Source organism: Delphinapterus leucas, chromosome 2 (genome assembly GCF_059928025.1).
Source record: "Delphinapterus leucas isolate spDelLeu-1000000601 "Yukka" chromosome 2, BTC_Dleu_Yukka2, whole genome shotgun sequence".
In the NCBI taxonomy this organism is placed as follows: Eukaryota; Metazoa; Chordata; class Mammalia; order Artiodactyla; family Monodontidae; genus Delphinapterus; species Delphinapterus leucas.
The window spans coordinates 68,850,449-68,874,183 of record NC_143130.1 but is presented as its reverse complement, the minus strand read 5'-3'; the positions used below and the strand labels follow the sequence as shown (position 1 = coordinate 68,874,183).

Below are 23,735 nucleotides of genomic sequence, written 5' to 3'. Positions count from 1 at the left end.
TCCTTTTCTATGCAAAAGCTTTACAGTATAATTAGGTCCCATTTGTTTACTTTTGTTTTGGTTTTTATTACTCTAGGAGGTGGATCCAAAAAGATCTTGCTGTGATTTATGTCAGAGTGTGCTAGGAGTTTTATAGCATCAGGTCTTACATTTAGATCTCTAATAATCCATTTTGAGTTTATTTTTGTGTATGGTGTTAGAGACTGTTCTAATTTCATTCTTTTACATGCAGCTGTCCAGTTTTCCCAGCACCACTTATTGAAGAGACTGTCATTTCTCCATTATATATTCTTGCCTCCTTTGTCCTAAATTAATTGACCATAGGTGCATGGGTTTATTTCTGAGCTTTCTATCCTTTTCCATTGATCTATATTTCTGTTTTTGTGCCAGTACCATACTGTTTTGATTTCTGTAGTTTTGTAGTATAGTCTGAAGTCAGGGAGCCTGATTCCTCCAGCTCCGTTTTTCTTTCTCAGGATTGCTTTGGCTATTCGGGGTCTTTTGCGTTTCCACACAAATGTAAAAATATTTTTGTTCCAGCTATGTGGAAAATGCCATTGGTTATTTGATAGGGATTGCGTTGAATCTGTAGATTGCCTTGTAGTATAGCCATTTTGACAGTATTGATTCTTCCAATCCAAGAACATGGTATATCTTTCCATCAGTTTATGTCATCTTCAATTTCTTTCATCAACATCTTATAGTTTTCTGTGTACAGGTCTTTTGCCTCCTTAGGTAGGTTTATTCCTAGGTATTTTATTCTTTTTGATGCGATGGTAAATGGGATTGTTTTCTTAATTTCTCTTTCTAATCTTTCGTTATTACTGTATAGAAATGCAAGAGATTTCTGTGTATTAATTTTGTATCTTGCAACTTTACCAAATTCATTCACCAGCTCTAGTAGTTTTCTGGTAGCATCTTTAGGATTTTCTATGTATAGTATCATGTCATCTGCAAACAGTGACAGTTTTCTTCTTCTTTTCCAGTTTGGATTCCTTTTATTTCTTTTTCTTCTCTGATTGCCATGGCTAGGACTTCAAAACTATGTTGAATAAAAGTGGTGACAGTGAATATCCTTGTCTTGTTCCTCATCTTAGAGGGAAATGCTTTAGGCTTTTCACCATTGAGTATGATGTTAGCTGTAGGTTTGTCATACATGACCTTTATTATGTTAAGGTGTGTTCCCTCTATGCCCACTTTCTGGAGAGTTTTTTTTATCATAAATGGGTGTTGATTTTGTCAAAAGCATTTTCTGCATCTATTGAGATGATCAAAGGGTTTTTATTCTTCAGTTTGTTAATGTGGTGTATCACACTGATTGATTTGTGGATACTGAAGAATCCTTGAATCCCTGGGATAAATCCCACTTGATCATGGTGTATGATCCTTTTTATTGTTGGATTCAGTTTGCTAGTATTTTGTTGAGAATTTTTGCATCTGTATTCATCAGTGATGTTGGTCTGTAATTTTCTTTTTTTGTGATATTCTTGTCTGGTTTTAGTATCAGGATGATGGTGGCCTTGTAGAATGAGTTTGGGAGTGTTCCTTCCTCTGCAATTTTTTAGAAGAGTTTCAGAAGAATAGGTGTTAACTCTTCTCTAAATGTTGACAGAATTCGCCTGTGAAACCATCTGGTCCTGGATTTTTGTTTGTTGGGAGTGTTTTTTTAAATTTTATTGAAGTGTAGTTCGTTTACAATGTTGTGTTAATTTCTTCTGTATTGCAAAGTGATTCAGTTATATATATATATATATATATATATATATATATTCTTTTCAATTATGGTTTGTCATAGGATATTGAATATAGTTCCTTGTGCTATACAATAGGACCTTGTTGTTATCCATCCTATATATAATAGTTTGCCTCTGCTAATCCCAAACTCCCACTCCTTCCCTCTCCTACCCCCCCTTTACCTTGGCAACCACAAGTCTGTTCTCTGTATTTGTGAGTCTGTTTTTGTTTCATAGATATGTTGATTTGTGTCATATTTAAGATTCCACATAATAAATTTTATCATGGTATTTGCCTTTCTAACTTACTTCGCTTACTATTATACCTAGAGTGTGATAATCTCTAGGTCCATCCATGTTGCTGCAAATGGCAGTATTTCATTCTTTTTTATGGCTGAGTAATATTACATTGTATATATGTACCACATCTTCCTTATCCATTCATCTGTCAGTGGACATTTATGTTTCCATGTTTTGGCTATTGTAAACAGCACTGCAATGAACACTGGGGTGCATGTATCCCTTCAAACCATGGTTTTCTCCGGATATATGCCCAGGAATGGGATTGCTGCATCTTATGGTAGCTCTATTTTTAGTTTTTTAAGGAACCTCCATACTCTTCTCCATAGTGGCTCTACCAATTTACATTCCCACCAACGGGGTAGGAGGGTTTCTCCACATCCTCTCCAGCATTTGCTATTTGTAGACTTTTTATTGATGGCCATTCTGACTGGTGTGAGGTGGTACCTCATTGTGGTTTTGATTTGCATTTCTCTAGCAATTAGCGACATTGAGTATCTTTTCATGTGCCTCTTGGCCATCTGTATGTCTTCTTTGGAGAAATGTCTATTTAGGTCTTCTGCCCATTTTTTATTGGGTTTTTTTTTTTTTTTATTGAGTTGTATGAGCTGTTTGCATATTTGGGAAATTAAGCCCTTGTCAGTCGCCTCATTTGCAAATATTTTCTCCCAGTCTGTAAGTTGTCTTTTCATTTTGTTTGTGGTTTCCTTTGCTGTGCAAAAGCTTATAAGTTTGATTAGGTCCCATTTGTTTATTTTTGCTTTTGTTTCTATTGCCTTGGGAGACTGACCTAAAAAAACATGGGTATGATTTATGTCAGAGAATGTTTTGCCTGTGTTCTCTACTAGGAGTTTTATGGTGTCTTGTCTTTTCTTTCTTTTTTATTTTTTTCATTTTGGCCATGCCACGCGGCATGCGGGATGGTGCAGTCCAGGGATCGAACCTGGGCCTCTGCAGTGAAAGCACCAAATCCTAACCACTAGGCCACCAGGGAACTCCCAGTGTCTGGTCTTATAATTAGGTCTTTAAGCCGCAGGTGTGTGGGTTTATTTCTGGGCTCTCTCTTCTGTTCCATTGATCTGTATATCTGTTTTTGTGCCAATACCATGCTGTTTTGATTACTGTAGCCTTGTAGTGAAGTCTGGGAGTGTTAGGCCTCCTGCTTTTTTCTTTTTCCTCAGGATTGCTTTGGCAATTCTGGGTCTTTTATGGTTCCATGTATATTTTGGTATTATTTGTTCTATTTCTGTGAAAAATACCATTGGTAATTTAATAGGGATCATATTAAATCTGTAGATTGCTTTGGGTAGTATGGCCATTTTAGCAATATTAATTCTTCCAATCCAAGAGCATGGGATATCTTTCCATTTCTTTGAATCATCTTTAATTTCCTTTAATAATGTTTTGTAGTTCTCAGCATATAAGTCTTTCACCTCCTTGGTGAGGTTTATTTCTAAGTATTTTATTTTTTTGTGGGAGTTTAAAAGGGATTGTTTATTTACATTCCATTTATGATATTTCATTGTTAGTGTAAAGAAGTGCAACCTATTTCTGTATGTTAATCTTGTATCCTGCTACCTTGCTGGATTCATTTATCGGTTTTAGTGTGGAGTCTTCAGGGTTTTCTACATATATTATCATGTCATTTGCGTATAATGACAATCTTACCTCTTCCCTACGAATTTAAATACCTTTTATTTCTTTTTCTTGTCTGATTGCTGTGGCTAGGACTTCCAATACTATGTTGAAGAGAAGTGGTGAGAGTGGGCATCCTTGTCTTGTTCCATATTTTAGTGGGAAGTCTTTCAGCTTTTCACCATTGAATATTATATTGGCTGTGGGTTTGTCATAAATAGCTTTTATTATGTTGAGATATGTTCCCTCTCTATCCAGTTCCATAAGGGTTTTTATCATGAGTGAATGTTGAATCTTGTCAAATGCTTTTTCTGCACCTATTGATGATCATGAGGTTTTTTTCCTTCTGTTGATGTGGTGTATCTCATTTAGTGATTTATGTATGTTGGATCAATCTTGGAACCCTGGGATGAATACAGCGTGGTCATGGTGTGTGACCTTTTTTATGTGTTGTTGGATTCGGTTTGCTAGTATTTTGTTGAGAATTTCTGTGTCTATATTTATCAAAGATACTGACCTGTAATTTTTTCTGTGTTACCCTTGTCAAGTTTTGGTATCAGGGTGATAGTGGCCTTGTAGAATGAATTTGGGAGTGTTCCTTCCTCTGCAGTTTTTTGGAATAGTTTCAGAAGAATAGGTGTTAACTCTTCTCTAAATGTGTGATAGAATTTGCCTGTGAAGCCATCTGGTCCTGGACTTTTGTTGGCTGGGAGGTTTTTTTTTTTTTTTGCGGTATACGGGCCTCTCACTGTTGTGGCCTCTCCCGTTGCAGAGCACAGGCTCCGGACACGCAGGCTCAGCGGCCAGGGCTTACGGGCCCAGCCGCTCCACGGCATGTGGGATCTTCCTGGACTGGGGCACGAACCTGAGTCCCCTGCATCGGCAGGCGGACTCTCAACCACTGCGCCACCAGGGAAGCCCTGCTGGGAGGTTTTAATCACAGTTTCAGTTTCAGTACTTACGATCGGTCCTTTCATATTTTCTATTTCTTCCTGGTTGAGTCTTGGGAGCTTGTACCTTTCTAAGAATTTGTCTGTTTCTTCTAGGTTATCCATTTTATTGGCATACACTTGCTTGTAGTAGTCTCTTATGATCCCTTGTATTTCTGTGGTGTCTGTTGTAACTTCTCTGTTTTCACTTCTGATTTTCTTGATTTGAGCCCTCCCTTTTTTTTCTTGATGTGTCTGGCTAAAGATTTATCAGTCTTGTTTACCTTTTCAAAGAACCAGCTTTTAGTTTCATTGCTCTTTTCTGTTGTTTTCTTCATCTCTATTTCATTTATTTCTGCTCCGATCTTTATGATTTCTTTCCTTCTACTCACTTTGAGTTTTGTTTATTCTTTTTTTAGTTGCTTTAGGTGTAAGGTTAAGTTGTTTGAGATTTTTCTTGTTTCCTGAGGTAAGATTTTAATTGCTATAAACTTCCCTGCTAGAACTGCTTTTCCTGCATCACATAGGTTTTTGATTGTCATGTTTTTGTTGTCATTTGTCTCTAGGTATTTATTTCTTCAGTGATCCATTGGTTGTTTAGTAACATATTGTTTAGCTTCCACTTATTTGGGTTTTTTTGACAGTTTTTTTTCTTGTGATTTCAAATCTCTCAGCGTTGTGGTCAGAAAAGATGTTTGATATGATTTCAGTTTTCTTAAATTTACTGAGGCTTGTTTTGTCGTCCAGCATGTGGTCAGTCCTGGAGATTGTTCCATGTGCACCTGAGAAGAATGTGTATTCTGCTTTTGGATGGAATGTTTTATAAATATCAATTAAGTCCATCTGGTATAATGTGTCATTTATGGCCCATGTTTCGTTATTGATTTTCTGTCTGGATGATCTGTCCATTGATGTAAGTGGGCGTTAAAGTCTCCCTATTGTGTTACTGTTGATTTCTCCTTTCATGGCTGTTAGCATTTGCCTTATATATTGAGGTGTTGAGCAGTTAATTTTAAGTGTTTTCTAATACAAAAAATACTATACGTGGAGGACTTTTAAGATATAGCCAAGTGTGACATTTAATATATAACTGTGACTTGTTACATTGTAGGTCTCCTTTTTACATATGGTGTGACGGGAAGTGGAAAAACTCACACTATGACTGGTTCTCCAGGGGAAGGAGGACTGCTTCCTCGCTGTTTGGACATGCTCTTTAACAGTATAGGGTCGTTTCAAGCTAAACGATACGTAAGTTTAATTTTTTGTGTGTTGTGACTCACTAGAGGGTATAGGTGCCAAAATACCTGTGAATACAGTAGTATTAAGGGAGAACTAAGGCATTGGATACCTTTTGAAACTTTAAATATGTTTAAATATTGTTTTTTATTTCTTAAGTCTATTTCTTACTATTTAAGTCAAAGTCTAAAAATTATGGTCTGATTTTTGCCCCCACTTTAAGGTTTTTAAATCTAATGATAGGAATAGTATGGATATACAGTGTGAAGTTGATGCTTTATTAGAACGGCAGAAAAGAGAAGCCACGCCTAATCCAAAGACCCCCTCTAGCAAGTAAGTAATTACATTTGTAACACTGGCCTCATGGGAACCCTGTCCAGTGCTTTCCTCAGGCATAGGGAATGGTGAACAGAAGTGGAGAAGTTGGTCTCACAGTTGACTTTAGTGAGGTCAAAGTTGAGGGATGTTCTTAAGTAAGTTTATTTGCTCAGATATTCTGTTTGGTTCTGAGCACACTGCCCTTGAATCACTGTTTAGGGAAGGTGCCACTCTTCGTGAGAGAGGGTGTAAAAGCCTGTGTTGTGTATCTGGGGAGATATGGGAGAACTGTTGGCCCAACCATGAGTATGAATAAAGTTGCTCTGTGCATCCCTGCTTGTAATGGAGGTCATTTATTTACTCACAGTGTGTAAGATGAGACTCTGGGGCTTTTTCTTTCTTTTTTCAGACGACAAGTAGATCCAGAGTTTGCAGATATGATAAATGTACAAGAATTTTGCAAAGCAGAAGAGGTTGATGAAGATAGTGTCTACGGTGTATTTGTCTCTTATATTGAAATATATAATAATTACATATATGACCTATTGGAAGAGGTGCCGTTTGATCCCATAAAGCCTAAGTAAGTAGTGGAGAGAGTCCCTTAGCTGCTTAACCTTGGTGAAGTCACTTCACATCAGTGAGGTTTAGTTTCCTCAGCTATAAATGGGGATAAAGCTTACTTTTGTTTTCAAAATGAAATATAACTTATATGTCATGCAGTTGGTGCTTGGTGAATAGTTCTGTATATTAACTAGATATGTAGCTGTATTAGGAAAACCACTGGGTTAAGGCATCTAAGGAGAATATTTACCTTAGACTTTACTTTTGAAAAACTCTTGGCCCTGGGCTGTATTTTTTTTTTTTAACATCTTTATTGGAGTATAATTGTTTTACACTGTTGTGTTAGTTTCTGCTGTATAACGAAGTGAATCAGCTATAAGTATACATATGTCCCCATATCCCCTCCCTCTTGCGTCTCCCTCCCACCCTCCCTATTCCACCCCTCTAGGCGGTCACAAAGCACCGAGCTGATCTCCCTGTGCTATGTGGCTGCTTCCCACTAGCGAGCTATTTTACATTTGGTAGTGTATATATGTCCGTGCCACTCTCTCACTTCATCCCAGCTTACCCTTCCCCCTCCCCATGTCCTCAAGTCCATTCTCTACGTCTGCGTCTTTATTCCTGTCCTGCCCCTAGGTTCTTCAGAACCATTTTTTTTTTTTTTAGATTCCATATATATGTGTTAGCATACAGTATTTGTTTTTCTCTTTCTGACTTACTTCACTTTGTATGACAGACTCTAGGTCCATTCACCTCACTACAAATAACTCAACTTCGTTTCTTTTTATGGTTGAGTAATATTCTACTGTATATATGTGGGCCCTGGGCTGTATTTTGACAAGGACCTTAATTGTATAAAGAAGTGTCCCTGTTGATGTACCCTGGGGCTACCTTTAAGAACCTGACACTTAATGGTGGGAGTCTGTAGCCTCTAATCTGTGTTCTGGTGATCCCCACAGAATGGAGCCTAAAGCTGTTGTCTGCACAACTAATAGTCACAGACCTTCCATCACTGACCAATAAGAAGTGACATCTGTATTGTCATTCTACCAGAGTTAAAAGACTATTACTTAGATTTCCTTGGGTCTTGCCCTGCTGAGACTGAAGAGCAATTACAATCTGTCATCACAAACTACATTTGTGCCAGAGCTGACTCTGGTATCTTGTTCCTTGATGGTTTTGTTCTTAAGCTAAATGCTTATCTTCAATGCTGTCTTTGTCAGGGCCTCTCAAGACAAATAACATGAAGACCTGTGTTGTATTACTTAACTTTTGTGTATATGTCTCAGTGAATATTAGTGGAGGAACAGCTAGATTTGTAAAACCAATTAGACTGAGAACAGGTGTCTGTATACCCACTTTTATTTAATTATTATATATTTTTTGCTGTACGCGGGCCTCTCACTGTTGTGGCCTCTCCCGTTGCGGAGCACAGGCTCCAGACACGCAGGCTCAGCGGCCATGGCTCGCGGGCCCAGCCGCTCCGCGGCATGTGGGATCTTGCCGGACCGGGGCAAGAACCCGTGTCCCCTGCATTGGCAGGCGGACTCTCAACCACTGCGCCACCAGGGAAGCCCCCCCACTTTTATTTATATTAAACAATTTATAGACTAATTACTTTCCCATTTGTTTCAAAGTATCAGTTGTATATACCCATTTTCCTAAACTTTTGTGATGTCATTCACTGCTACCAATCACTTTCATGTCCGCACATGTGCCAAGCTTCTGTTTGATTTGTTCCAAATGAGATTGTTTTCTAAGAAGCCTATCTTGGTTTTGTTATGTAAGTGAAGACTGACAAATGTGACTGTGCCTTGTAACCTTTCTGGTAACTCCTTGAATGAACTCACAGGGTGCTTATTTGGCAGTGAATTCAGATTTTGTTAGGGTGGTGATTAACCTGCTTTTTTGAGCTGGTTTAAGATTTAGTTTTTAATACAATGAAGAAATATTAGAAGCAGAGGATTTTTAAGATACGACTCATTGTGACTGTCAGATACTCTGGACTGAACGTGTTGCTGTGAGATGGCTGCTATAGAAACAGTAACTTCTACCTTATTCCTTTGGTAGGTGGAATAGTTGCAGCGCGCCCATGAGGAACACAGATTTTGTGTATGTGATGGTGCTCTTTTCTTAAGGAGAAGGGTGCAGTTATACTAGTGGTTGGCATCTGTGGCATGTTTGCATGTTAGGTGGTTTTTCATTGGTACTGGGCCGGCTGCTACTTCTAAGCCCCTTCTTGGTCCCTGAGAAATCTGCCATTTGCTGAATAATGGTGGCTGGTAAATGTTTCTACCCCCACCATTCACAAGACTGAGGCCAAACAGGCAGCACCTTTCCCATCCTCATCCTACCTTAGACTAAAACTTGACCAGCCACTTTGAAAGGATTGCCACTCCTGGTATATACCAAACTCCTTCTGAATTTGTTTTTTGTTGACACTGAAGTCAGAACCAGCTCTATCTGTGGATCTTTTAAAATTAAGAAAATGCTAGATTTTGATGCTTAACCTGTGCATGTGATGGTGCTATACTACTACTTTGATCTCTAATTGTTTAGTAAGTGTTGTTTCATGTGCTTTGTTAGAACAAATTAGAGCAAAGCTTTTAAAACAAAATAGATTCCTGTTATCCTGTTATGTAACTAATCTTTTTACTGTATATCCTTATTCTTATCCAAGTGTAATATGCTTCTGGAGTCTTGCTTAGGCTTATTCCCGTTATAAGAATGGATGTCATGTTGCCTGACATTTTAGTCCTTAAGTTGCAATATCAGTATCTCATAATATAGGAAACTAATGTTTTTTCTTTCCCATAGACCTCCACAATCTAAGTTGCTTCGCGAAGATAAGAACCATAACATGTACGTTGCAGGATGTACAGAAGTAGAAGTGAAATCTACTGAGGAGGCTTTTGAAGTTTTCTGGAGAGGTTAGAAGCAGAGCTAGAATTACAGATATATACAGTGATAAATATAATCCTGAAAGCTGGTACCCTAATTTGACAATACTTTTTGGTTTGGTAGAAAGTATGTACACTGAAATGACTCAGAGATTTGATCAATGATTTATCTGTCACTGTAGGCCAGAAAAAGCGACGAATTGCTAACACACATTTGAATCGTGAGTCCAGCCGTTCCCATAGCGTGTTCAACATTAAATTAGTTCAGGCTCCCTTGGATGCGGATGGAGACAATGTCTTACAGGTAAAGATTTAACGTGTGGAGTGTTTTCTTGTTCTGAATCCTTAATTTTGGGAATCAAAGGTAAATCATGGAGGTTTCATTACACTGAATATTGCTCTAGAATTAATATATGTGTAGGTGATGACATTTAAAAAAAAATGTTCCATTAATTAGATAGTATAGTTTTGGGAAACTGGCTATTAAATCTTAGAACCTGGAATTTTGTTGTGAAAAAGGTTTACAAATCTTTATAAATATCTAATAGAGGAGATATAACAATGAATCATAACATTTATTTTATCTCTGAAGACTCATTTTGTATGTAGAAATTCAGTTAATGGTGTTTAAATGTCAGCAGTTAACTCTCCAGGCTCGGTACAGTTCAGGAGTGGCCAATTCTAGATTGTTCTTCTCTCGGCTGATAGGCCAGTAGGGCCCCCCATCTGCTGACCACTCTTTACTCCTGGGCCTGTCATGCTACAAGGCTTATATCAATTAGTAACAGCATTTGAGCCTGAACATATAAGTCATTTAACAACTTTAAGCTATTAAAATGGAATTCCATTCAAAACATATCTTGAAATTGTGGTATATCACGAAGGTTTTCAGATGGCAGGAGTAGATGGTTCAGCATGGTACTAAAGACCACCAGGATTTGAATTCTGATTCGCAGGCATTTACTAGCTTGTCTCACCTAATTGTAATAACCTCCTTGTAATGCTGTGAGGGTTAAAGGAGGTGAGGCATGTCAAGTTTTTAGTCCATTGCCTGGCTTACAGTCAGCACTTGATAAATGTTAGCTAGAAAATCCTTTTAAGTCAAGTCTCTGTGCACTTGCTTTCCATTGAATCACATCTAATGTTATAGTATCAGTTATGTATCTCTTGACTTTCATTTCTTATGTTATTAGAGTATTATGAAATTATTAGACTGTAAAATTATCAAATATCTCATTATACAAGTATTTAGCCTTGTTGCAGACTCACTGTTTAGCAGACATTTATTGAGCTCCTGCTGAGTGCTAGGCACTGTGCAAGGTGCTGGAGATGAAGTGGTTAAAAGGTAGAATTCCTGTTCCTGTGGAGCTTACAGTATAATGTAGAAGACCAGACAATGGGCAAGTAATGCCATGAGGATATTTATCATATGCTTTTAGCAAACTCTTCCCCCAAAACATGTATCCTTCACCCCTACTCTACATTTTGTATTGTGCAAACATTGTATTCGTAAGACTTAATTTGATTTGAATATATTTAAAGAACACTGTAAACCAGTTATAACTTATGTTACTGGCATTATAATCTTCCCTTCAGGAAAAAGAACAAATCACTATTAGCCAGTTGTCCTTGGTAGATCTTGCTGGAAGTGAAAGAACTAACCGGACAAAAGCAGAAGGGAACAGGTTACGTGAAGCTGGTGAGCAAAGCATAGCACTTACTTATTGCTACAACTTTCAGAAACTTGCCATGCCCGTTTATCGTCACTTATTGATAGGTAGTTTATGCATAACTGTCTTTAATTTGACTAAAAATTTAGAGGCTAAGTGACCAGTGCTTTTTCTTTAGTTATGCTGGTTTGGTATTGATCTGTTACAACACATTGATTTCTTTAAGAATGAGGAAAAGTGAGTAGAATAAATATAAAATAGGTTATACTCATATTGAAAGTGTCTATTATATCTATGGCTGGCGTGTCAGTACTGGGTCCATGAAATTAAGTGATTGAATAGTTACTCCAACATTCAAAGTGGTAAAAATCGGCTTCTGGAGATAGGAAAAATCTGCATACAAAAGCCAGTTGAGAGGAAATCTGTGTGCGTGTTTTTCTCTTTTAATCTTTCATTTAGTACAGCCATTCATGTTACGTTTTATGTTAATAACATTTATGGAGTACCTACTGTGTTACAGGAGTTGAACACAGATATAAAGGATGACACCCTGCCCTAGAGAGCCCATCTAGTACAAGAGAGTGTCTCAGTAGAGTATGAAGGAGGTGAGCACGAGGTGCTGTGGGAGTACAGAGCAGGACTGCTCCATCCATTCTGGGGCTGTGTGTGAGAGGGGGGCTTTGGGGAAGAATGTGTGGAGTTGACACTTAAACTGAGGCGTGAGCTCTCTGAAGAAGGATAGAATTAAAGGCATCATTCCTGAGAGAACATGGCAGGGTCAAGGTAGCTGGAGTGTAGGGTGTGGGTTGGTGAGCCGTGACCACTGAGGCAGAAGGGCAAGGCAAGGTCATTAAGACCCTTGACTATCATATTAGAAAGTCTGAATTTTTTCTTGAAGGAATAATGGTGACTACCAATTATTAAGGGACTAGTGTGTGTCATAGTATCTGCTATACGTGGGCTTGATTTCTTGATTGTGACTTTTCAGGATTGTATCGTACCCAGTTTTCAGATTGGAAGAGGTTAAGTAATTTTCCCAAGGTTAGAGCCTGGTTCAAACCCAGGTTGGTTGAACTTTCAAAACTTGTTATCTTTCTGCTGTTACAGTCAATGAAGGATTAGTTTTGGAAAGACCATTTCCCCAGTGTAGCAGATTAATTTACCAGAGGCAAGTCTCGAGAGATGAAAAGCAGTCAGGAGCCTTTTGCAGTAATTCAGATGAGCAATCGTGTCATCTGGAGGCAAAGGTCAGCCAAAACTAAGAGCTAGTTCGGAAGTAGGCCCATCTGGATGTGGAGAGGAAGGAAGAGAAGAGGGTAAATCAAGGAAGATCTTGATTGAGGAGAAGTAGCTTGAGGTGCAGGTATGGGCAGTTAAGAGTTTTGTGTTGGATATATTCAATTTATTCAAGTGTAGGTGCCTAGTAATTGGATGCAGAGAGGTACATGGATTTGGAAGAGAGATTTGACTTGAGGTTTATAGGTTTAGGTTTTGCCAATAAAAGCATGATTTAAGCAATGGGGAAGATAAGATTATCCATGGAAAACAAAGAGGAACAAACTGAGGGCAGGGCCTTGGACAACAAATCCTTGAGATGATTAATTTAGAGAGACTGGGAAGGAGAGAGTGGAGGAGCAGCTAGGTGACTTGAGGGAGTATGGAATGACTAACCACACACACACACACACACACACACTTTATATACATCTGTATAAGAAGACAGAGCATCCGGAATCCAGATCACAAGAGGAAGGGTTAACCTTGATGGGAAAAGAGGTTTAGCTGGATTGGGAGGAAAGTAGAAACCTGAGGGTTCTGATGCTTTGGGGGGAAAAACAGAAAGCACTATCAGTGTTGATAAGGATGGGGAATAGGTGTGACACGGTTAGGGAGTGAGAGCTAGAAGAAGAGGATGTTGTGCCTGGGGCACAGTTTAGCCTCAGGTTTCTAGAGGTGCTGCAGTTCTGAGTGACAAGGTTCAGGGTGTGGTTACAGTGGTAAAGAGAAAGGTCAACTGGACTTGAGGAGGCTGGGGCCCTCTGATGGCAGGTCAGAGTGACCTTCCTCTTAGATCCTGAAGTTGACCCAGGAGCTGGCATGTATGGGGAACATTTATTTGAAGGCAGCAGTAAGGAACTGGGAAAATGTTGCTGGCCTCCCTCTACTCACCATCCTTATAAAATGTCAGGCTTTAGAAAACAAACAACTTTTATTCACAAGACTACAGGGCTGCAGGGGAAGCACCACCCTTCTGGGAAATAAAAGTAAGGTTGCAGGGCTTTGCCATGGGATGGGGTAAAGCTTGTGGACACCACTCAGAATGATATTTTAGAATGTGTAACATAAAATACAGGATTAAAAAGGAAACCAATTAGACGGAAATGTGTTTTTTAAAGTATTCTTAAAACCTTTGTCATATAGTAATTTATGTGCTTTATTAAAAGCCTTAAATAAAATCCCATCAGCATGTCTAATAACTGCATAATTTCAAAGTATCTTGAGATCAACAATAAACCATAGTGTTATAAAAGTATCTGTGACTTCTACTGATTAAAAATCACAGGTGGTACTACTACCACCATTGTAGGTTTTTGGCCTACATTCATAATGAAAGAAATGGCTACATTTCAGAGAGCAATAGAAATAGATGTAATTTATTTCCCATCCATGCATGCAGACTCCCTGGAGTGTACCCATGGACAACACGGACCCCAGGTTAGGAACCCCCGGCATTAGGGAAAGGGGTGAATGGATCATTCTGTGAGAGGCCTGAGCATGAGGGAAGTCTGTTAACAGGAATGTCGATTTTGGAGACACAATGGCAGAAAAGGAGGAAGGGCAGTGGGAGTTGGGGTCAAGAAAAATAAAGCATGCATCATGGAATATCACAGAGGTGCAGATGAGCTCTGTGGGCTTTTTTGTTTTGTTTTTAAAATTTTTATTTATTTTTGGATGTGTTGGGTCTTCATTGCTGCGCGCGGGTTTTCTCTAGTTGCGGCTCGTGGGCTCTAGAGTGCAGGCTCAGTAGTTGTGGCGCGTGGGCTTAGTTGCTCCATGGCATGTGGGATCTTCCTGGACCAGGGCTCGAACCCATGTCCCCTGCATTGGCAGGGGGATTCTTAACCACTGCACCACCAGGGAAGCCCAAGCTCTGTGTTCTGAGAGGCGGCTAAGAATGAAAGCATGGTGGAGTCAGCTGACCTTAAGGTTTCAGGATGAAAAAATTCTCAGGTACTTCTGGGGTCTATGCAGGTGAGGTCTCCTGTACTGTTGGCTTGATAGATCTGTCAGACTTGCTTCGACTGAGAAATTCAAACGAGTGGCTGGGACTAACAAGTGTGCTGCCTAAGAAACCCTTGTTTAGACATTGAGGGAACAGATTTAGTTGGCTCTTAAGATACTTGACTGGTAGAGACAGGAGCTCCTCCTGGTGCAGGGGAGACTTCAGTGTCCGGATGGAGCCAACTGTAGCCTGAAATGGTCATGCTTTAGAGAAAATATTTTATTATGAGGATATTAAACATCTGTATCTAATACACTCTTTCACATCAAAGAAACTTTATGGGTCATGAAGCATAATGTTGCATTCAGTGGAGAGTCTTTATGATAGAGTCCCTGAAGGACGGTACTCACCCTCTCCCGCAACACTGCCAGATGTGGACAGCTCTTTAAGTTGAGCCACTAAAATCTGTCATTTGTAATTTCCATCTAATAGTTCTATGAAGTAGGGATTTCATAGGCAAACAGACCACACTCTAGCTACTCAATTGTTGTCTTCAAATGTCTTCTGTGTACATTTTTCTGTCAGGTAACATTAATCAGTCACTAATGACGCTAAGAACGTGTATGGAGGTCCTGAGAGAGAATCAAACGTATGGCACTAACAAGGTAAGCAGCAGCCTTTGGACATTTGGATAGTTTTGTTTGTGTGCATTTTCTGCCTTATGTATTTGGATTTGAATATATTTATAGATGGTTCCATACCGCGATTCAAAGTTAACCCATCTGTTCAAGAACTACTTTGATGGGGAAGGGAAAGTACGCCTGATCGTGTGTGTGAATCCAAAGGCCGAAGATTATGAAGAAAGCTTGGTAATTTTAATGCCTTTATAAAGTCTGACTTTCTATAAAGAAAACAACGATTTGGATGTGAAGAATGACATTTTGAACATTTTTTAAACTGATACAGAACCATTAGTTACAGAAGTGAACTAATGACCAATCTATTACCGTTTCATTTACTAATTTCTTTAGAAAGACTTGGATATGCTTATTTGTTTAAAAAAACAAACCCCATTTATTTTGTATCTTAGCAAGTCATGAGATTTGCAGAAGTGACCCAAGAAGTTGAAGTAGCAAGACCAACAGACAAGGCAATATGTGGTTTAACGCCAGGAAGGCGATACAGAAACCAGGCCCGGGGAGGTCCTGTTGGAGATGGTATGAGCTGCTGTTATGTCATCTGCCCACTGATGAGTCTGCCTGTCTCTCTCTTTTTAAAAAAATCTGTTTCACATAAGAAAACTGTTTACTTCCTTTTCCCTCAAAAAGCAAGGGCAAAAAAAAATCTGAACCAAAGTATAAGTGACATTTCTTTTATTATATACCTTTTTTTTCATTTTTCCTTCTTTATAACACATTTTTAAGGAAGTATTATGACAGCCCAACAAGGTACAATGTTGACTGGACTGGGGATCTTATCACAGTGTTAAAACTTGTTTGAGTAACTTTTTTTCCTGTGTAACTAACTTTTTATTTTTAATAACTCAATACAGAACTGCTGGTTTCAGAAGTGGTTTTGCAGAGTTTTCCACCTTTGCCATCCTGCGAAATTTTGGATATCAATGACGAGCAGACTCTTCCCAGGCTGATTGAAGCACTAGAGAAACGACATCACCTACGACAAATGATGATTGATGAGTTTCACAAACAGTGTAAGTACAAAACTGCAGTCATTTTAACACCAGAAATTTGCAGGGAATTGCGTTCTTTGTTCGGATAGAATCTTCAAGGAAGGGTTATTTTGTCTCTGAACTTAGTAGTCCCCAAGGCATCATTTTATATTCCAAGAAAGTAAAACAAAAGAGAAAAGTGGGTATGAATTTCTCCCTTTCAAAAATCAACAGTGATGATCAAAGGGATAACAGTTACTTTTTAGTTCCTACTAGTTACTTATTTGCAAGGCATTTAACATGTATTACATTATAATAACTATCTTTGAGAAAATCACTTAATCCTTTATTTCTAGTTTCCATCCGCAAAATGGGGATTGTCATGGCTCCTACCTCAGAGGGTGCTGTAAGGATAAATGAGATAATGTATGAAAATCATGTAGGACAGGAACAGCTTGGTACATAGTAAGTGCTCAGTGAATGTACTTACACTTACCATCTTCATAAGAAAAATGTGAGATAAGTGGTATTTAAATCCCCATTTTGAAATGAGGAAATGTGCTCAGAAAAAATGCCCACATCACATAAAAGTTGATTTCATTGGTTATTTCTGAATCGGAGTAAACTTGGCCTGCATGCTCTTGTTTCAGCTATTACTTTTAAAGCTTTGTTGCAAGAATTTGACAATGCTGTTTTAAATAAAGAAAACTACATTCAAGGAAAACTAAGTGAAAAACAAAAGGTGATCTCAGGACAGAAATCGGAAATTGAACGACTGGAAAAGAAAAACAAAACTTTAGAATACAAGGTTGGCTTTGGTATTATAATGGATGTATATTTAGCACTGGTCTCTGACCTAGCCGTTCTGCTATACTGGCCTGCAGCTGCTGCTTACTGGGAGTTATCATTTGGTTATTTACTAATCTTCATCCCATCCCCAAAAAGAGGAAATACGAGTGAAAAGCATAAAAGGGGTAATACACTCCTTAATTTTATGAAATAGACTTTAGCAATCGAAGAGAATGTTCTACGGTTTAGCTTTGATTATAGCTTGCTTTTTGACTTACTAATGTTCTCTCATTTACTGAGGATCACTTAGGGGGTACACATTCATTCTAGAGAGAAGCTAATCTCAACCAATATATTCTGAAAGTAGCCTAAAAATTAAATTTTAAGCCTTAATTTTCAGGAAAAGTAATTTTCACATGAAATCAGCTATAACTTCATCTTTCAGTGAGGAACTTGTTTAGAATAGAAGTTCTCATTTCTAGGAATGGAGGTGGGAATTCAGATGAAGTTTTAGAAAAAAATGCTTTCTCCATGATTTTTCTTCCCGTAACTATGCTTGCATAAGAAGATTATGAGAGATTATTTTAAAGCTACTTGAAATGTTTACATACCAAATGCTGAACATAATGGTCTACTTTCCCAGGTTGAGATTTTAGAGAAAACAACGACTATCTATGAAGAAGATAAGCGCAATCTGCAACAGGAGCTGGAAACCCAGAATCAGAAACTTCAGCAACAGTTCTCTGACAAGCGCAGACTAGAAGCCAGGCTGCAAGGCATGGTGACAGAAACAACCATGAAGTGGGAGAAAGAATGTGTGAGTGTCATTCATACAGTGCTCAGGTCAGGGATGATTCATCTCTAGTTGTAGCCTTCTGAATCACTTGTACTTGGGGTAGGGTTTTGGTGGCGGTGGTCACAGCAGCCCCTATTCAGTTCCTCTTCCTTCCTCTGCCCTTACAAGTCACAACAAACTAACAAGCATTATGAAGAACTGGAGAACTGTCATCTTTAGGAAGTAAAGCGTTCAGGTAAACTAGTGCACTTGTTTGCCATAACTGAATTAGAATATTTATCGCCATACACAACCTTCAGGAGCGTCGAGTGGCAGCCAAACAGCTGGAGATGCAAAATAAACTCTGGGTGAAAGATGAAAAACTGAAACAACTGAAGGCTATCGTTATTGAACCCAAAACTGAACGGCCAGAGAGACCCTCTCGGGAGCGCGATCGAGAAAAAGCTACTCAAAGATCTGTTTCTCCATCACCAGTACCGGTAAGTTACTTGTAGTTGTGTAGTAACTTGGTAGTACTAGAGGTTTGTTCAGATTAGGTGACTATTTCTGTGAGAATCAATTTTTTTTATATTATTGTATTTCTCAAATTTCTATTTATAAATATTTTCAAATTTAGTATAAACACAAATTTAGGATAAAAACTAGTAATTTAGTACAAAAACTATGTTTTCCTGTGCTAATATTAAAGTAATGAATTGTTTCCCTTTTTCAAGTCTTGCTCATTAACTTCTCTTCAATTTTTTTAGCCTTCTAGTAACTGTATTGCTCAGATTTCCAACGGCCAGCAACTCATGAGCCAGCCACAGCTACATAGGTGCTCTAACTCTTGCAGCAGCATTTCTGTAGCTTCCTGTATTTCGGAATGGGAGCAGAAAATTCCTTCGTACAACACACCTCTCAATGTCACATCTATTGCAAGGCGTAGGCAGCAGGAGCCAGGACAAAGTAAAACTTGTATCGTGTCAGACAGAAGGCGAGGGATGTACTGGACTGAAGGCAGGGAGGTGGTTCCTTCACTCAGAAATGAGATAGAAATAGAAGAGGATCACTGCAGCAGGGTTAGTGCCAGTCTTATTTTAAAGCATTGTAGCAATAGATTTTAATCTTCTGTGTTTTTTTTAACTAACTTGCTTCAGAAAGTTCAATGGAAAGATGGGTGAGCGTTAATATAAACAAGGTCTAATTTTTCTGTTAGTTTGGAAGATCAAATCACCCTGAAATTGAGGCCTAGCTCTTCATCTGAAAAAGCCTAAACCCATTTGGCACAGAAATACTGCCTCCTGTTCAGTGAAAGCAGGTCCTTGGGGCACATTCCAGAGTCACATGGATGTGCATAAACTGATGAGCATCCACAGAGTCAGTGACTGAGTGTCTTAGAGCACATCCTTCTGATTTTGGTTTCTCTTCCCCAAATTAGACTTTTTTCGAACTTTCATTTTTAAAATTGCTTTCCCAGACTTTTATTTTGAAAAATAGATTTGTAAATACTTTTTTTCTTGAACCTTTGACAGTAAGTCATAGGCTTCGTGTCCTACATAACCACAATCTTCATCACACCTAAGAAAGCGTTAACCCTGAAAAGTACCTTCTAACTTACAGTTCATGTTTACATTTCCCCAGTTGTCCCAATAATGGCTTTTCTTTTTTCAAACCTTGGTCCTATCAAGGTGAATACATTATATGTGGTTATTATCTCTCTTTAATCTCTTTCAATATAAAATAGTCCATCCTCCCCTTTTCTGATTTTCATGACATTGACTATTTTTTGAAGAGCCCAGGCCAGCTGTTTTATAACTGCTGAAGGAAGGTTTCCATCTCCAATACATTGCTTTTAATCTCAAGGCCTTTATTTCAATTTACAAGGGCTCTGCCTCATCCAAGGGTGTTTAAACAAATTCATGTCTATATTTTCTTCTTAAGGATTAAGGTAAAGTTTTCCTTTGAATCTGAGTAAGTGGACAAATATCGTGAATTTACATTTAGTAAAATTTTAATGTATCTCTTTAAGAATTTCTCTTCTAAACAACTTAATCTTACAGTAAATGTTTGCTTTAGATTTTCTTGTATAATTTAGGGTGCAGAAAAACTTCATTCAGGTGGCCTGCATTCCTGATTATTAAGGGAGTTACAAGGTATTTACCAAGGCAACTGATAATTCTAAAGTCGCTTAAGTTCTTTACTTTGCAGATTTTGCTTTAAACCTTTTTAGGGAGCAAATCATGGTGGCTGGTCTTTCTGATCAACTCTAATAAATCCCCCTTATTTCATGCAAGTCTACAGACTGAAAACTATTCAAGGCCTGCTTATGCCTGGTCAACATTAATATAATATCTAATTTGGCTATGAGATATTTAAGAGGATTTACTAGAGGTCCTTTAACTTCACTTGAAATCAAAATCTCTTTAGAAGTGCAGCAGAGAAAAGTTTAGGCTAGTATCTATGCATCTAGGTTTGTTGGTCAAAAATTAGGTCAGGTGGACTGAATTTATAATACTTCATTGGGGAAGAAATTTAAAATATCATTTATCTCATAAACGATAGTAGAATGTAAGGACTGTCATCTTTCCAAAGCTTGTTTCAGAATGTATTTATTGCTAAGTGTGTTTGAGAAATCTGTCACCTTTGCTAAATTAAATGGTAGGACATGAGAGCCACATTCTTCCTTTTCAACATTAAGCTATTTTAAGAATGGGAAGTTTCCTGCTGCTTGTGAGGTTTGGGCATCCAGAGTGGCAAACTCTATTGCCCATGTTTCAGTATCGTGATTTGTCACTAGTGCTTCATTTGTTTCTTGTACAGGGAAAAACACTTCAGTTCTCCCCATACGCATTTTAAATTAGATGTTCCTACTTGACCAGCTTTGAAGGATTTGGGCTGTGGCAGACTGTTGCATTTCCTTTCAGTTTTGCAAACAGAAAGATGTTTGCAAAGTTACAAAGAAACTATTAACTGTGTTCTGTATGTGATTTTTTTTCCCCCTTAGGCTGAATGTGCTAAATTTAACTGTCCTAAAGTTATATAACATTTTACTGGAAGCATCTAGTTTTTTTATTGTATGATAGAGGCTGATGTGACAGTATATTCTATATCTAGTTCTTGGAACCTTTATGAAACGTTTGGGGGAAAAAGTTGGTATGTTTTAGCCATTATTGCTTTTGAACTTTTTAAAAAGTTCTGTTTTGAGATTTTTAATAGTACTCAGAAGTATTTTATTTACATTCTTTTAATCATTTTATACACAAGGTTCTCATTATACCTTATGTCCCTTTAGCATTCTGTAGTCTACAGCTCCACCAGCTTTGGGGAGGGTCCTGGTTTGTAATAGGAGTATTTTCTCTTTTGTTTAGAGGCTTATGATATATTTAGGGCTTCTGCTGGTCTTTCTGAAGCTTTTAACATAGTCATGGACCTAACAGATTACCTCACAATAGCAGGCACAAATACTGGTTTTTGATTAAGAATGCAAAATGAATTACTTGTCCTGAATACCACCTATGCAGGAAAGACTAGCGGCATTACCAGAACTTTTCCTTCCATTCTTTGTTGAAAGGGAAGCTCCCTAGTAGAATATATAATACATATACACAAGCTGGTGTTAAAGGATGTTCGTTGGTTTTGTTTAAATACAAAGAGGACATTAAAATTGTTTGAGTAACGTTTAGCTTTTGAAAAGGTTCATGCATTTGTTTTGATGTTGTCACCAACTAATGTAGCCTAAACTGCTGCACTTCTAATAGCACCCTTAAGTTAATTCTGGGTTATGCTTGTTTCTTGATTCCTCTTTCAACCTGATCAGAATGTACCACCAGTTCGTCTGCGACACAGACGATCACGCTCTGCGGGAGACAGATGGGTAGCTCATAAGCCTGCCTCTAACCTGCAAACTGAGACAGTCATGCAGCCACAGGTCCCTCACGCCATCACTGTATCTGTTGCAAATGAAAAGGCACTAGCTAAGTGTGAGAAGTACATGCTGACCCACCAGGAACTAGCCTCCGATGGGGAGATTGAAACTAAGCTAATTAAGGTAAAAAATTTACACAAGAGAAGGAAATATTCAAAAAGCTTAACAAAAAACCATTTACTCTTCCTCTGTGTCAACAGGAACTTAAATGGGTATTTGATAAAACCTCTGTTTGTTAGAAAACTAAAGTAACTACTTAGATTATGAATCTGCTGAGTTGGAACTAAATCCGCGACTTTCTGTCAAATGAGGCTTAGAGCCTCGGGTTTGTTAGAGGAGCTCCAGATGTATTATGTACTTTTAATTAATATGTGTTTTGTTTTAACCCCTACTTAAGAAGTAAACCAAACAAGGAACTCCTACCTTTGACTGTACTGTCACTTGAGGGAACTGCCTGGCAGTCCTTGGTTAGGTCTCTGCGCTTTCACTGACGAGGGCCCGAGTTCGATCCCTGGACCAGGAACTAAGATCCCACAAGCTGTACAGTGCGGCAAAACAAAAACAAAAACAAAAACAACTGTACTGTTATTTGAATATGAGAGGAGGGCTACATCCAGAGAAGAAAGTATATTGCCTTCTAACATTCAGAAATTTCTGACAGATTTCTTGATCTCTAGTGTAGTTTTTAAATTATAGGTTGAATAAAAAGGAATGTTATTTTCTGCAATTAAGAATGCTACTAATTATATTACATTGGACTTCTTTGTTTAGTGAGAGATATGTACACAAATCTTTAAAGTATTTTAACGGTACAGACCCAGCAGTCTAAGCACCATCTGGTTTTGTGGATGGGAGTTTCCATAAAACAGTAGAGTCTTAAATTTAATTTGAAATATATAAGTATGTTTGCCCTTTGGATGTATAAAAACGTGTAAATGGTGACCTTTTCTCTTGGCTGTAGGGTGATGTTTATAAAACAAGGGGTGGTGGACAATCCGTCCAGTTTACTGAAATTGAGACTTTGAAACAAGAATCACCAACTGGGTGAGTGATCATCAAATTCCTTTCTTTAGAGGGCTGTCATTTTCTTAGCTGCTCATTCTTGAGGAACAGACTAGCCTGTAAAATGTATCAGTTCTCTGAAGGAGTATATATGGTATTTCCCTATTTCTAAAATATTTCCTATTCTTATTTTCTGTTGTATTGTGTTTTCCCTTTTTCTGTAGTCGAAAACGAAGATCTTCCACAATAGCACCTGCCCAACCAGATGGAACAGAGTCTGAATGGACCGACGTAGAAACAAGGGTAGGAGTAAAAAGTATTTGCTATAGGGATGTCATATTTTAAGGCCTACAGCTGTAGCTTTTCATGCTCTTTGAAACAAACAACTAAGGTCTGATCCCACATGGCCAGCGCAGCCTGTAGGCCTGTCCCCAGCACATCTGAGAAGGTATTTGTATTTCTGCTCTGGTTTTACTGGAGCTCTTTAGCTCAAAGCCCGTTTTTAGTGTAGAGGGATAGGGCCCAAGAATCAAATCAGAGAGCATCACCCTAGAATAACAAGAACGCCCATCAAACGGATGGGAATCTTCTCAGGAGAAGAACTTCCCTGTGGAACTGTTATTCTGGGAAGGTGGGGGGGTCAGCTGGCCAAGCTCTAGCCTTTGCCACTTTCTTCTTCCTGATAGAAAATGAGATTTACCTGGATGATCTCTAAAGACCCTTCCACCTCACAATTTTTGTGGCACATCAAATAAATTTCAAGTACCTGATTGGTATTTTAACATACGTATCTGTGCTGGACTAGAAAGCAATGTTGGATTTCACCTTGGTTGAATCTATCTAAATAGATCTGTTTAATAGACTGCAGAGAGGAGCTGATCTTTCCTCTCTGTGGTTTTTCTCTCAGTGTTCTGTGGCTGTAGAGATGAGAGCAGGGTCTCAGCTGGGGCCTGGGTATCAGCACCACGCACAACCCAAGTGAGTACTGACCACGTGTGGCCTTTCTCTGTGTCTTCCCTCCCCACCACCCCTTCTCCCTACCAACCACTTTTTTTTTGAGGACCGATGTG

At 38.5% G+C, this 23,735-nt stretch overlaps 1 protein-coding gene and 1 long non-coding RNA gene across 4 annotated transcripts in view; one reads left to right on the top strand and one right to left on the bottom strand.

The window, feature by feature from the left end:
* The window catches only part of KIF23 (kinesin family member 23), a 35,436-nt gene that overhangs the window by 9,349 nt on the left and 2,352 nt on the right, over window positions 1–23,735 (top strand). The window contains exons 5-22 of one of the 3 annotated variants that reach the window (XM_089907058.1): window positions 5,709–5,845; window positions 6,057–6,166; window positions 6,561–6,731; window positions 9,530–9,642; window positions 9,795–9,916; window positions 11,209–11,311; window positions 15,091–15,170; window positions 15,255–15,374; window positions 15,596–15,722; window positions 16,058–16,216; window positions 16,825–16,982; window positions 17,607–17,780; window positions 18,059–18,238; window positions 18,506–18,817; window positions 21,556–21,786; window positions 22,625–22,707; window positions 22,890–22,968; window positions 23,573–23,643. In XM_089907058.1, coding sequence (XP_089763184.1) covers window positions 5,709–5,845; window positions 6,057–6,166; window positions 6,561–6,731; window positions 9,530–9,642; window positions 9,795–9,916; window positions 11,209–11,311; window positions 15,091–15,170; window positions 15,255–15,374; window positions 15,596–15,722; window positions 16,058–16,216; window positions 16,825–16,982; window positions 17,607–17,780; window positions 18,059–18,238; window positions 18,506–18,817; window positions 21,556–21,786; window positions 22,625–22,707; window positions 22,890–22,968; window positions 23,573–23,643 — 2,530 coding nt within the window. The remainder of the gene's footprint in view (window positions 1–5,708; window positions 5,846–6,056; window positions 6,167–6,560; window positions 6,732–9,529; window positions 9,643–9,794; window positions 9,917–11,208; window positions 11,312–15,090; window positions 15,171–15,254; window positions 15,375–15,595; window positions 15,723–16,057; window positions 16,217–16,824; window positions 16,983–17,606; window positions 17,781–18,058; window positions 18,239–18,505; window positions 18,818–21,555; window positions 21,787–22,624; window positions 22,708–22,889; window positions 22,969–23,572; window positions 23,644–23,735) is intronic. The other 2 variants (XM_089907060.1, XM_089907059.1) reach the window with 2 other exon arrangements.
* Window positions 15,862–23,735, bottom strand: part of LOC111177770 (uncharacterized) — a 44,201-nt gene continuing 36,327 nt past the window's right edge. The window contains exons 2-3 of the long non-coding RNA XR_002645464.2: window positions 22,087–22,201; window positions 15,862–16,179 (exon numbers count right to left, since the gene is read on the bottom strand). This is a non-coding gene — a long non-coding RNA (uncharacterized LOC111177770). The remainder of the gene's footprint in view (window positions 16,180–22,086; window positions 22,202–23,735) is intronic.